This window comes from Ochotona curzoniae, unplaced genomic scaffold, assembly GCF_017591425.1.
Source record: "Ochotona curzoniae isolate NIBS_2020 unplaced genomic scaffold, NIBS_Ocur_1.0 scaffold_4763, whole genome shotgun sequence".
Taxonomy (NCBI): Eukaryota; Metazoa; Chordata; class Mammalia; order Lagomorpha; family Ochotonidae; genus Ochotona; species Ochotona curzoniae.
The window spans coordinates 3,179,848-3,194,929 of record NW_024467123.1 but is presented as its reverse complement, the minus strand read 5'-3'; the positions used below and the strand labels follow the sequence as shown (position 1 = coordinate 3,194,929).

At 47.7% G+C, this 15,082-nt stretch overlaps 1 protein-coding gene across 1 annotated transcript in view; it reads left to right on the top strand.

The window, feature by feature from the left end:
• Window positions 1–15,082, top strand: part of WDFY4 (WDFY family member 4) — a 227,979-nt gene that overhangs the window by 112,387 nt on the left and 100,510 nt on the right. The window contains exons 37-40 of the mRNA XM_040970385.1: window positions 479–717; window positions 3,703–3,824; window positions 6,495–6,680; window positions 8,163–8,299. Coding sequence (XP_040826319.1) covers window positions 479–717; window positions 3,703–3,824; window positions 6,495–6,680; window positions 8,163–8,299 — 684 coding nt within the window. The remainder of the gene's footprint in view (window positions 1–478; window positions 718–3,702; window positions 3,825–6,494; window positions 6,681–8,162; window positions 8,300–15,082) is intronic.

Sequence of the window (15,082 nt, the reverse complement as noted above, 5' to 3'; positions counted from 1 at the left end):
GTAGAGGATGGCCCAAGTGCTTGGGTCCTTGCCAACCCACATGGGAGACCTAGGTGAGATTCCAGGCTCCTGGCTTCAACCTGGTGCTGCTCTGGACACTGTGGCCATCTGGGGACTAGACCAGCACATGAAAGATCTCTTTCTCTGTCTAACTCTGCCTTTCAAAAAAAGAAATAAATCTTTCTTGTTTGTGTTTCCTTCATTCCTACCTCCCTCCCTCATTTCCTTCCTTCCTTCCTTCCTTCCTTCCTTCCTTCCTTCCTTCCTTCCTTCCTTCCTTCCTTTCTTCCTTCCTTCCCTTGCTTCCTTCCTCTCTTTTCTTCCTTTAGTTTTTTAAAGCTCAGAAGTGAAGGAACTATTCTCACTTGAGTTTCAGATCATGCCATTTTCCAGTTGTTCCATTTTTGTGGTGAACTGAGTCAAGTATCCAACACGTGCAGAACGATCACAGCTGTGTGTTGCCTCTGTCTCGGCACAGGTCATCGAGAACGCCTCGACCCAACGGGACACTATCGTCAGCACTTTGTACAGCAGTCTGAATAGAGTCATTCTGTACTGCCTGTCCAGGCCCCAGCAGTCCCTCTCCGAATGCCTGGACCTTCTCAGCATCCTGACCTTTCTGCAGGAACACTGGGACACGATCTTTGCCACCTACAATTCCAACACCAGCTTTCTTCTGTGTCTCATGCATTGTCTCTTGTTGCTCCATGCAAGAAGGTGAGAGCTGCCCGTTTGCCTCTGTGTTGGCCAGAGCTTGGAGCAGGAGGGAGGCAACAGGCAGGAGGCCTGAGTGGGGCTGATACGAACAATGTAGTGCTTTGACTGGCCTGGCCACTGACATCATGGACAGTGTTGGTGATGTGCTGTTTCCTGTGACTGAGCAGCTAGAGTCATTGTGGAATAACAGTGAAGCCACTTCTTACAATGCTGAGGTTGCAAGACATTTCAGCGATTTAATTTGTGAAGCTGAAGATGCCAAGATTAGATGTTTCATTTGCTTTTTGATACAGTCTGATTTCAAAAGCACAAACTTGATAAAAGTACTATTACAATAAAAAAATACAGAAGTACCTCAAAAAGTTTTGAAAGAGTTGAAAAATGAGTGGATAAATTTATCTTGATGCTAAAAAAAATCCATGCACAAGAAAAAAATTTGAAAAAGTTAAAAACTGAATAGGTAAGTTTACTTTAGTACTAAAAAAAATTGAAATCCATGCACAAGATCTTCAAAATCTTTGTGAAAAATGTATGTTATTAAAAAAGCTTTGCATGGGTTTGAAAAATATTTTTTGCACCAAAATAAATGTATTTTAAATTACATTTTCCACTGATACTTGGCAATAGCTCATGTGGTACAATGTTGTATTGTGTGAGCCAGGAATATTCTTTGTTTACAGAAAAAAAATTCATGCTGTTTATGCTATAAATTATCATCCCTGAACACACTCGCCTAAGCAACATGAATAGAAACCTATTTAAATAAAACCCGTTTTCAGGAGGTCCCAGTTTTGATAAAGGCAATATTTTTCTTTGCCTATTTTATTTGCTGGCTCTTCCCTGCACAGGAAACTATATGAATAGGCTAAACATTCCTTATCCAAAATGCTCAGAGCCAAATGGGTTGCAAGTTGTGATTTTTTTTTCTGATTTAAGAATGCATAATGAGATGCTGGAGGATAGGGACCAAGTTTGAAGGTGAAATCCATTCGCTTTGTATGCATCTTATAGCCCCAAGGTGATTATGTACAGTGTTCTTTGTGAGTCTGTGCTTTGAATGCGACATATGACAGGTGACAGGTGTGGGATTTTCCACCATGACATCATGTCAGTCCCCTAAACAAGTTGGAGCAGTTTTGGATTTTGGCGGTCTGGCCTGTGTCCTGAGCATCTTGCTACCCATGGAACATTATCTCCAAGGAACTGAGCCAAAGTAAATGGAGAGGAAGAAAGGCTGATGGGATGCCATACTTTGAGCTTGTCTTTTTTTCTTGATTACGTTTACTCCATACTAAGTACAACCTTGGGTACCTGGTCTTGCAGGGTTGTCCATTGAACATCAGCAGACCCTGAAGTCGGCTTCTCTGAACTCCCCCAGAAGCACTGGGGAAGGCTGCCAGCCCAGAAAGACTTGTCCCGTTATTTCTCTCAGATAAAACAACCACCTCTTCCATGTATGATTACCTTTAGAAGCATTTCCCTCTCTTTTCCATAGTTGAAGTCTCAAAATTGAAAACGAGGCAAAATACCAGTTGGTTGGTTTTCTTGAAATGACACCCATGGTTTAGCAAAATGGTCTCCAATAACCAAAGGTGACTATTCTAGAAATTTCCAGAATGGACTTTTTCACTGGCTGGTCACTTTTCAATTCCATGTTTGTCATCTTAGGTCCAGTCTCCATACAATGGCCAAGTGTCTATTCTGCTTATAGGGCCAAAGAGAGGCCCCCTAAAATGGGTTTAGACACATATTAATATGAGTGGGATCCCCCAGAGCACCCTCCTGGGAAAAGCTTGGTACCTAATGTCTTGGCTGAAATTAAGATGCAGAGCCTGTGTCCAAGCATCAGCAACAACTTCACGACAGTGACAACAGTAACCCAGCCCAGGGCCCTTGACTGTGCAATTGCATCGAGCATGCCCAGAGAGCCAGCTCTGGCCCCATGCAAGGCAAAGTGGAATCAGTGACAAACAAAAGTGGAGTTCCCAGCTTTAGGAGCACTTGAAATGAAATGACTAAGATCTGTATTTGGCTTACTGTATATGTAAGAACCCAGCTAGCTATACCCGAGTGCCTGGGTTTGAGTCCCGTGCCCTTCCTGATTCCAGGATACCTGTTACTACTGCAGATGACGGGTGTTCAGTTAGCTTGGTCTCTGCCACCCACGTGGGAAACCCGAATTGAGTTCTCAGCTTCAGGCATGGGTTCTGGCCTCGTCCTGGTCATTACAAGCCTTTTTGGGAGTGATCCAGAAAATGGACGCGCTCTCTCCTCTCTCTCTCTCTCTCTCTCTCTCTCTCTCTCTCTCTTTTTCCCCTTCCCTTCCTCTCAATTAAAAAGAAATGACCATTTTTTTAAAAAATAAGATTTATTCGGTTATTGGAGAAGTGGATTTATAGAGAGATGGGTGGGGGGAGAGCGGAAGAGAGAGAGAAAAGAAAGAGATTCCATTTGGTTCACTCTCTAAATTGCCATATTGACCAGAGCTAGGCCAGGCTGAACCAGGAGCCTGGAACCCCATCTGGGTATCTCACACGGGTACGGTGGGGCATTTTGCACTGCCATCCCAGGTACATTAGCAGAGATATGGATGGGAAGTGAAATAGCTGGGAGTCAAATTGGTGCCCATGTGAGATCCCAGCATTGCAGGTGGTGGCTTGTCTTGCTGCACCACAACACTGGCTCCAAAAATGATCACTTCTGCTGGTGGGTGTCCAGGAATGGCCTCCAGGGGTGTGCTGACAGCACGGAGCAGGAATTTATACACAGCGCTGCCCTGAAAGAGAAGATGTTTGTCTTACTCTCTGTGCGATATCTTCATTGTACGATATCTTCATTGGAAGTGATTGTAAAACTTAAACTTGGTTGGGCAAGTTGTTCCATATTGTTCTACATTGGATGCAGAGGTTGGTTAATGATAATAAAGATGCACAGAATTCCCCTCAAAGAAACTGGAGTTATAGTGGAAAATCTCTTGCCTACTAGTTATCCAGAAGGATTTGGATTGGAGCCCAAACCGAGAATGACTCCTTATCATCAAGTCTTCCTTTCCTCAAGTGAAGAAGTGAAAGAAAAAGGAGGGGAAGACTTCCCGAGCCTGAATGATGGTATGTTGATTTTGTTGTTTGGCGTAGGGGTACGTAGGGGTGGGGAAGGAGTGCTGGTGGAAAGTGGTACCTAATAGGGATGCATAATTAAGCTTAACCCTTCTCAAGGTAAGAAATAAAAAACTGCCAAGGAAAGTTTCAAAGGCCAGACAGGATCCAGAAAATTCCAGAGTGAGGTAATAGTACAGCAAGTTAATCTGATAGGAAGCAACTGTGGAGTCATCATTGTATGTGGAGGGATGGAAAGACAGATAAATGGGTCAATGGACAGGTGGTGGTTGATTGACGAGTGATGGGTGGACAGATGTATGGATGGATAAACAGAAAGCTCAGGAGGGTCTCAATTAGACTGGGAGCTTGACCCACTTATGAAACCCCTGGGCACTTCACTGTAAGTTGAAGCTTGTGCGCCATGCCACCTGATACAAACCCTTACCTGGCCAGCTCTCAGCTGTGTTCCTCAGTAGATACACAAACTCAGGACTTTTGGCTTAATGAAGTTTATCCTTTGTGTTTTTTTAAACATTATTATTTTAATTAGTTCTTAACAGACTCAGTTCAGTTCCCAAGTGCAATGCCAAGAATATAACGACATTCCCATCTTCCCTCCCTCCTGTCCTTCTTTCCTTCCTGCCCTCATTCCCGCTTGTTTAGTTTTTGAGATACTTTGTCTTAAATTTACGTTATAGTAAATAGGCTTAATGTTTTACCAGGTAAGAAATTTGATAAAAACCAGAAAAGATTTCAGTTTAAGGGGAAAATAAACAACTGATATAAACATTGATGAAATGGAGAAACAATCATTGCAGTCATGTACGGTAAATTTTAAAGTAATCCTAGATCATTAAAAGTACAGTAGGGTAACATTCTTGACCCTTGATTTGATAAAGGTGTAAAATAGCTTCACAAACCAATACTGTTCACATCGTATTTTCACCAATACTGGTATACACAGGCATTTCCTTCTTTTTCTTTCTTTTTTTTTTCTGTTGTTCTTTTTTATTTTTTTTTCTTGTTTTTAAAAATGTTTAGCTCCCACAGATCAGGAAGAAGATGCCGTGTTGATCTTTCTGGGTCTGGTTTATTTCATGTAACATGATGTCCTCCAATGGCATCTGCTTTGATGTAGATGATAAAAATTCATTCTTTCTTATATCTGAGTAATATCCCATTATGTATAAATACCACATTTTCTTTATCCATCCATCTGATGATGGACAGCTTGGTTGATTCTCAGTTATGGCTGTTTGAACAGTGCTGCTATAAACAGGGTGGTGCGGGCATCTCTGATACAATGAGTTCAAGTCTTTTGGGTTTATGGGGTTGCGGGATTGTAGGACATTCAGAATCTTCGCTGTTGTGGGAGAGCCAGTTGAATCTCCTCGGAAAGGCCCGGGAGCAGTTGATGTGGAGATGGATAGACAGGAAACTTCCTGGTCCCACAGGTTTACATAAAGGACATGCTATAGGAGCAAACTGCACTGGGGGACTGCCCCTTGCTGTTGAAATGCAAATGGCTCCAGCCCCCCCCTTCCTGGATGCATACTTGACAAACTTCCTTTAAAAGTCTGATGCTGTTAATAAACTTTGGCTGTTGACCATCAGTCAGTAGTCCAATGTGTTATTTTTGGCTCTGTGCACCAAGTCCATCGCTGCAGGACAGCGACACGTGATCATGTGGCAGGTCACCATAGTTGTCCACAGTGGCTATGCTAATTGACATAATTGACTTAAACAGTGTTTAAGTATTCCCCTTTCCCCACAGCCTCCCCAGCATTTGTTATTCCTTGGATTTTAGCCATTCTGACAGGGGTGAGGTACTGTCTTATTGTGGTTTTAATCTGCATTTATTTGGAGTTTATTCTTGGAGTTACTAATCTCAAATCAAGTTAAAGGCATCAACAATTAGCAACAAACATATCCATACATTTCTCAGGCAGTCCCACAGGAGGAACTGTGCTGCACTGGCTTCAGTGGCTCGTATCTTGAAATTGAGAGATTGTGGCTTCTTTTGGTCTAGGAGACAGAACTCCTGTAGGTCTGCTCCTGGGAGAGCCAGACTAGACAGTGTCCATCCCCCTAGGGAGAGGAAAATGCTCCGGAGCCTGATCCCGGAGCAGATCCCAAAGTGATCTGAGATCAGAGGAAACTGAGTTCACAGATTATTAGACACATGGGCTGCAGCAGGCAGAGTTGACTTTGATGGTCTGTGTTCCATATGTGAGCAAACCCAGGGCAGTGAGGTGGGGGATGATCCGGAGCAATGTGCAGGGGAGTGCTAGGACAGGACTTGGGTCTTGAGCCCCTGGGGGCCGTCTGGAGTGTGGTGGATCTTTTCCCCGAGAGGCTGTTATGGAAGGCAATGTTGGAAGACACTGTTTGGGAGAACTTACACCTGCTTACACTGTCACCTGATAGAATTGAGGGGCCTCCTCATCTTCCATGAGTCCCAGGCCACCACGGTGAGGCTGGCTGGAGGTGGGGGAAGATCAGTGGAAGTATTGCTGCCAGTCCTGTGACCGACACTTGGAAAGCTGGAATGGCGTTCATGGCACTCAGAGGAAGGAGGCAGGGCAGGGGTGGGGAAGCTGCCATGGTGCGTCATCTCCCAGCTCCATCTGCGGGAGGCCCTCAAGCTGTCCTAATTGTACCATTTGTTTTCTCTGCTAGTCCAGCAAAACATCCAGAAGGTGGTGCAGACTCTCTGGCAGCAGCTCGTGGCCCAGAGGCGGCAAGCCCTGGAGGATGCCTGCAAGATAGATCTGTCCGTGCAGCCCGGTGAGAGCCAAGTGAAGATGGAAGAGATCACCCCGCTGTGGGAGGAGACGATGCAGAAGGCCTGGCAGCATTACTTAGGTGTGTTCTCTGCCCCAGCCATCAGGAGCTCCTGTGACCTGCGGGGCCAGACGTCCCCGAGGTGCCCCTCAGGGCCCAGAGCCTTTTTCCACTCGACCTTCCAAGTGGCATTGACCTCCCTGACCTCATGTGCCCATCCTTATGCTGAACCAGTGTTGCAAGGCACCTTAGATGAGAGGAAGGATATAGGTGCCAATCAACCATGTAGATGAGAGGAATTCTAGTAATTTCTTAGACAGGAGATATGACTCATGGGCCATGAAGCCTGGGATTCTCTAAGACCCCTTGGTCTGCCCAAAGATGTCCAGGCCCCCAACATCTGAATCCATGACACACCGTGAGGAGCCTTGGCAATATGTCCAGCTCCACAGGCTCTTCCAGGACCATCCCATACCCACATCTGCTTCCCTTTCCTTGATCTTCTGCAGGATTACACCTGACCTGAGCTTAGGAGTTTGGGATTCTCTGTCCTGCCTTGATCCTCACCTCTCGTGAGGGTCCTAATATCCCACCTCCACCCTCCAAACACTAACGTGCTTTGCACACTATCAGTTCCATGTCTGATATCATTTGACATGGCTGCCAGAATACGTTTTAACTTGGTTTGTCCAGAAGTTTCTGCTCTCTAAGTACGATTCTTGTGATTGCTTTAAGTCTCTCAGCTATTTCCATGCGTCCACATCAACTTACCTTTTCATGTTATGCATATGTAGTAAAATATAGAAATTAAATGGATCTTAAAGCTTATATGATAGTCTCTTTGCTAATAAAAATGTATATTTAACATTTCTTATATTCCAGGTCCTTTAAACACATATTCTCATTCAGTCTTTTTAAAAGTTTTTTTTTTATTTATTTGAAACTCAAAGTTATATACAGAGATCTTACATCCGCTGATGTACTCCCCAAATGGCTGCAAAGACTGAGACTAGGCCAGGTCAAAGCCAGGAACCAGGAGTTTCTTCCAGATCTCCCACATAGGTGCAGGGATCCAAGGACTTGGGACATCTACTGTGTTTTCAGGCTGCGTTTTCAGGGAGTTGGATGGGAAATGGAGCAACATGGACTTCAATCAGCACCCTCATGGGATGCTGGCTTTTCAGGCAGCTGATTTACCAACTGTGCCACAGCACTGTCCCACTCTCATTTAATCTTAAGGGCAACCCAGTGAGTTAGCTGTAATTATCCCAGTTTTACAGGGTGAGAAAACAGACTAAATCGCCAAAGACCTAACCGTGAGCCATAAGCCATGGAGCCAGTAGCTTAAGTCCTGCCTGGAGACCACAGAGCCTATCCCAAGTTTCCCAGGCAAGAAGAGGACCCAAAAATGCACCATTAGCTCAGAGTCCAGGCTGTTCCCCTCACTGACGGCAGGCAGGCTGTGTTCACATGGTGGCCTTCGGAGGGCCGAGACAGCTGTACAAACACAGGTTACCTTCCTGCCAGCTGCACCTCTAACTTCCTTTTGCCTTCTGCCCCCAGCGTCGGAGAAGAAGTCCCTGACAGGTCGCTCGAATGCCTCCCATCACAGTAAAGTTGCTTCTTGGAGTGAGAGCCTATCTTCAGCCATGAGACTGGTGCCCGGGCGGCAGGCCAAGGACCCTGAGTGCAAGGCAGAGGTGAGCCTAGATCTCGATTCTTCAGAGAAACACCAGGCATTAGCTTCCTGGCCCGTGCTCATGCCTTCCACCTGCTGCCTGTCACTGCACAGGCTCCACGATCCTCTGAGTGCTTACCGCTGTGTGAGCATGTGACTCCAGTGGAGGAGGCCAGAGGGGAGTAAGGTCCTGGTTTGGCTTTGATTTCAGTGCTCATGGACTCCCTTTTCATGCCAGGCACAGGTGTTTCTCACTCTTCTTTGGGGTGAGGTGTGTTCAGGGGGCATTGTCTCATTACTCAGCAGGTACTGTGAGAGAACGCATTTGCTGGCTCCATTTTCAGGGGCTGCAACAGTGGGACCTCTTGTCTGTGTGGAATGAGCCACTGGGGTTTTTCTATTCATTTCTCAAAAGCTAAATCATCCCATCACTCAGTGGTGCCTACAGTGCCCCTTGGTGATTCCAGATGCTGCTAAAGGGATTTGGTACCCGATTGGAGGGTGGTGTATTTCTTCTCTGTGTCTGCAGCCTTAGCTGGGATCATCGGAAGCTGGGATCCTTTCATTTCTAGTGGTTACTGCTGGGTTTGGTCCAAGACCTTAGCTGTAGCTGCTGGCTGGAAGTGGGAGGTGTGGACTCTCCACATGCACTGGGCTTCCTTATAGTATGGTGGCAGGGTTTGTTACTGCTGATGTTGAGAGAGAGAAAAAGAGAGAGAGGGAGAGAGAGGGAACATGCAACAGTCACATCACTTTTTTGTGACCAAGTCTCAGAAGTCAGCCGATGTCACTGTGGCTGAGGCAGGCACCAGGTCCTGCTCAAGGTCAAGGGAAGGGAAGCAGATAGGGGTGTGGGATGGTTCTGGAAGACCCTTTGGAGCTAGACATGCTGCCAGGGCTCCTGATGGAAAACATGGTGTGTCATGGACTCCTATGATGGAGCCTGGGAATCTTCAGGTAACCAAGGGACCTTAGAGTCGGGAGATCCTCAGGAGATTGGGTGAGCTTCCAGCAGTCTTGGTCTCCGTTTTCCCACAATGAGACAAAATCATGGAGGGACCTGGCAAGGGGCTCCCTGGGGAGACGGTGAGGATACAGACGGGCACATTGCACCATTACAGGGCAGAGCCAGGAATCAGGAGCTCCCCCTCCTGAGAATCCACTGTCCACTGTGGTCAGAGACTGATGAGCAGGCACTGTCCCAGCTGAGGGGAGCTGCCTGTGTCATCAGGAGTCCAGGCTCGTGGAAGGAGAACCTCTAAGCAGAAGGGGCAGGTCAGCAGAAAGCCAGACCGGGCCGGCTGGGTCCCTGAGCCAGGAATGGAGCGCACAACCCACCTTTCATTCACCCGCAGGCTCAGTGCACGGGCATGGCAAGTACACGGCTCGATTAGGTGTGCTGACAGATGCACCAACTGGATGAAAGGATGAGTGACTGAGTGAGAAACGCAGTAAGATTCATGACAGCTGCATCAGAAGGTAGTAGTAGAAAGATCATTTCTAGCACACTTTTGTTTTTGTTTTTTGTTGGCAATTCGAGAAACAGAGAGAGAGAATGGTTTTCTCATCTATTGGTATATTTCCCAAATGACTATAATCATCAGAACTGGGCCAGCTGTAGCCAGGAACCAGGAACTCCATTCGGGTCTCCCAAAGGTGGCAGAATCCTAACTCCTTGAGTCCTCGTGCTTCCAAAAATCATACTCAGAGGAAGGTAGAGTTAGGAATCAGAACTGTGTAACTCGTACCCCAGGTACTTGGTGTGGGACACGTTCATCTTAACCACGAGTCTAAACATTGCCTCCAGCTCTGTCTTCTAGAGGTGCAAATGGAATCTAAAACAATTCTCAGGCTTGGCAGTCAGTGACTGTCTGAGTGAAGACCACTGCCCATCTCTACATCCTGGGAAGGAGTCCTAGGGCTGTGTGTTCTGTTCACACCACCCCAGTGGAAGCCCTGGGGAGCTGTAACACTTCAGGAGTAGAAGATTATGTGTAAGCGCCTCCTTTCCCCAAGAACTCTCTCCACTAAGGGGTCACTCCCCAGATGGCAGCATAGATTGGCAGCCCACCTTGTGCCCTGGTGCCTGCTGTTGATCAGTGCCACGTGTCTAGCTCCTCTTCTGCACCCCAGCACTTGTATTCCTGGACCGAGTTCACCTTCTACCCTAGGAGTGCGGGTGAGCCTGGCTGGGCAACTGGGGAAGGTCTGGAGAAGGTGCTGAGTGAAGTCATTCTTGCAATGGGAGTTCTTACAGCCATCCATGGCGCCTCCTCCAAGTCCCCCATCTCCTTCCTTCCTGCCCCAGACCATTGCCATTGGCGCCAGTCAGCTGTGGGCAAGCCCCGAGGAGCTCAGTGGAGACTCAGCTTGTGTGGAAGAAGCTCAGGATGACCAAAGGGGTGGGGACATGTGAGTGATGCATGCGCTTCAACCCCTGCGAGGTCTGAAGGGAAACTCTCCAGATTCATCCTTGCCTTGGGTGAAGGCCACATCGTCTCCATCAACTCCATAAGTCCCATTCACTCCGCAAGACTTCACTTGCTCTGTCCCCTGCTCTACCCATGAGGCTGTCGCAGAGGACACAACTGGTGTGCTCTCAGCCTTCATAGATCTATAGTGGTTTTTTATTTCATATTTATTTATCTTTACTGGAAAGGCAGATTTACAGAGAGAAAGATCTTCCATCTGCTGGTTCACTCCCCTCGTGGCCACAATTGCTGGAGTTGGGCTCATCTGAAGCCAAGAGCTTCTTATGGATTTCCAATGTGAGTGCAGGGTTCCAAGCCCTTGGACCATCCTCTGCTGCCTTCAGGCAGGGAGTTTGATGGGAAGTGGAACAGCCCGGACACAAACTGGCATCCATACTGGACCCTGGAGCTTAGAAGTGGAGGATTAGCCAACTGAGCCATTGCACTGAGTTCATACAAGTCTTTATTCTAAGGGGCAAAGACAGAGTGAATTGATGCATGAATTTATCAATTTTGGAGGTGCTGATTGCAATGAGAAAAAAACCAGAGCAGAATCATAAGGGGAGAGATTGTGAGAGAGAAGCTAGGATACTTGCCACACTGTTCCTGGCAAGGAGCATGGGGGCCAAGGACCGAACTGAGGAAGAGGACGAGTCTTGTGTTGCTACAGAGTGGCCAGGCAGAGGCACCCTTGGGTGACAACACTGAAGCCTACAGGAGCGGGGTGTCTTCCAGCCACATTGGTGGGTGTGACTAGAGGGAGAAGAACGGGGTGCCCAGAGCCTCACCACTTGCCAGCAGCCTCGGGGAGTGTGTCCCTGAACTCTGGACACTGGGAAGGGCAAGTTGTGTGTCCAGCAGTGCACGGCTGGCAGCAATGTGACGGCTCATTAGGTTTTTCTCTTGGGTTAGATACTCAGAAGCTCAGAGAGATTTGCAAAGCCCACCCTCTGTAACCTCACACAATTCATGACATAAACTGCCATGTCTCACACACATACATGTGTGTATGTGCGCGCACACACACACACGCACACATGAATATTTACACACACACACACAAACATTCCCTCACCCTCTCCTTTCTCTTCAACCCGATTCATTGGTCCTTTCTGCGGCTTAACATATCTTGAGGGTTTTGAAAGAAAAAAACACTACAGTTGTCTTAAAAGTTATCTTGTATTTCCCATGGATTTACTTTCTTTGAATAAAATAGATATCTATCCATTTGAGAGGGATAGCAAGAGAGACAGAGAAAGCTCCTATGCAGTGGTTTGCTCCTTAGATACCCACAATGGCCAGTTCTGGGTTGGTGCCAGAAAACTGAGCTGGGAACTCAATCTGGGTCTTCCACGTGGGTGGTGGGAATGCGGCTACCTGAGCTGTCACCATTGCCTCCCAAGGTCAGCACTAACAGGAAACTGGAGCCAGGAGTAACAGCCAGATCTGGAAGCAACTCAGCCATACCAATGTGGGCGTGGGCACCCCAGGTGACATCTTAAGTGCTGGGTTAGATGCCCACTGAAAGACATGTTCATTTTCGAACCAAGAAGACTGTGTTTTCATTTTTTAAATAACACCTTTGCTTAGCGGCATTCTTTCTGGGTAGCTCATTCTAGGTCGGGCACAACGCCAGCAACATACAAGTGGGCTCTCAGAGAACAGGTGTGGGTGTGCCCAGGGCACTTCGTTGCCCCTCCTTGTGCTGAGATGGAGCCCGCCAGCCTTCAGACCCCACATGTAATGCTCATCTCAGCGAAGATGCCTTTGTCGCTGACAGAAGGCACGGCGTCTCAGGTACATATGCACACTGTGATGTCATAGAATAAGAGCATCGCCTATTTGCCCTGGGGTCTGTTTAATTATTTTTAAAAATTAATTTTGATTATTACAGCTGATTACACCTCAGTGAGCAATGTAATTGATATTTTCTAATGCATCCCCAGGAACATTTTGTACAACATGCTTTTTGTTGTTGAAGGTTAAAGACTCCGTTATTGGTTTTTCCCTAAATATGCCCACATCATTAGTCCCTCCAGTGAGGAGGTCGCCATCTGGAAAAAGCAGCATGGAGACATTATTCAGGCACAAGTGCATGAAATTGGGGTTTCTGCATCTTCTGTCTCCGTTCTTCAAAGAGGAGGCTCGTAATTAAAGGAGTTGAAACATTACTCATTCGGTGTTATTCCTTATCATGTCAGTGGCTGACAGCTCCATAGCACTGATAAATTGTGCCTGGGAGTCGGACACCCAACCAAGGCCTCAGAATTCCTTTTCCTTGTCCTCACGTCCAATAGGAAGGGTTTCTTCTTGGCAGGTGAGCTGAACCTGGAAACGAGGCCGATCTGGTGGATGGAATGTCCTCTCCTTTGGCCGTTGATCTACTCGTGGTCCCTTCTAGGGTCATATTGTGAAGTGACCGCCTCTAGAATGATGAGGGCTCTAGGGTTGGACTTGCTTGAGACCACCAAAAGCCCTCTTGGGGTGTTCAGGAGGCTATCATAGCTCCCCTCTCTCTGTAAGGAGCAGTATAGATGACATACTCTGTCTGGTCATTTCCTCTCCACTGCAGTGGCCACTGCCTCGCAGGCCTGCTTGTTCTTGTTTCAAAATCATTCAGGCAATGGACATTCATTCCAACAGTTAAGATGCATCCATAGTGGAGGGTGTGCAGTCAAGTCCCAGCTGCACCCTGATTGCAACTTCCTGCTGTTGTAGATTCTGGAAGGCAGCAGGTGATGGTCCAAGTGGGTAGGCCCCTGTCATCTCCATGGGAGACTGGGACTGAGCTTCTGGTTCATGGCTGTAGCATGGCCCACCCCTGGATCTTGCATGTATTTGGGGAGAAAACCAGAAGGTGGGAGATTTCTCTCTGTCTCTTGGTTTTTCAAATGAAGTAAATACATGAGCTAAGTGATGTAATATCAACAACCAGTGTTGGTTTCTTAGTGTTGGCAGACATAGTCTTAGCAATGCATGATGTTAACCTGCTGGGAAACCATGTGTGAGGCAGGAACTTTTTGGTATTTTTATAACTCTGCTGCACGTTTTGAATTATTTCCAGATATAAGGTTGATCTGAGCTGTTTAATTCTTACACATAAACAACTAATTCTAGTCCAGGAAGCTGGGGGTTGTGTAAGTAGGAGACATGGAGGAAGTGATGTCTGGAGCTGAGGGTAAGGGGAAGGCTGAGCAGGGGGCTCAGGCAGGGAGAAGAATGGAGCCCTGTAGGTACAAGGTAGGCACCAGAGTGGATGGGTGGAGGTCAGATCATGGGGCACCCTGAGCTGTGCTGGGGGGCAGTGGCACCTTGCTGTTCTTACAGCTTAGATGACAACTGAAGGCCTCTGGGGAGGGACCTGGCTGGGGGGATTGTAGCACGGTTCAGGTGGGAGATGATGGTTGTGCAGCAGGAGGAGCGGTTACAAAGGCATATTCTAGAACATCCTGTTTTTCTGGTGTTAAAGACCAGCAAGTACAGAGTTACTTGCTTTGGGATGAACGGATACTCAAGCTATGTGATTCAGTTGTTTCTGTTGGACTTTGCAGAGAATGGAGAGGGACAAGAGCCAGAGAAAGAGAATCAGGGGTACAGAGTCACTTCCAGTCCATACAAGGGGTGGATGCAGATTCTGGACCAGTGTAGCATCAGGCACAGTGTGAGCTGGGTTTCATCCCATCTCCCTTGTAGGGCCAACAGTGCATGTGTGGAGATGGTGGGAGAGCCACAGGTCAGCCTCCGAGCAAAGCCTGGGGTGCCTGGGAAGGGGAGCCACTCTCACAAAGGAAGGCCAGTACTGGCGTCTGCCTTTTCCCACAGCTCTCAGCTGTGGCTGGGTGCACCTGTAGCTGCTGCGTCCAGCGCCATGGATCAAGAAGCTGGAGTAGCTCATAGAAGACAGTGAAGGCTGGGTGAGGATTGGTGGAGGGATGTGAGGACCGGGTGAGGATTGGTGGAGGGATGTGAGGGCCGGGTGAGGATTCGTGGAGGGATGTGAGGGCCGGGTGAGGATTGGTGGAGGGATGTGAGGGTCGGGTGAGGATTAGCGGAGGGATGTGAGAGCCGGATGAGGATTGGTAGAGGGATGTGAGAGCTGGGTGAGGATTGGTGGAGGGATGTGAGGGTTGGGTGAGGATTAGTGGAGGGATGTGAGAACCGGGTGAGGATTGGTGGAGGGATGTGAGGGTCTGGTGAGGATTGGCGGAGGGATGTGAGAACCGGGTGAGGATTGGTGGAGGGATGTGAGAGCCGGGTGAGGATTGGTGGAGGGATGTGAGAGCCGGGTGAGGATTGGTGGAGGGAGAAGTGAGGGCCGGGTGAGGATTGGTGGA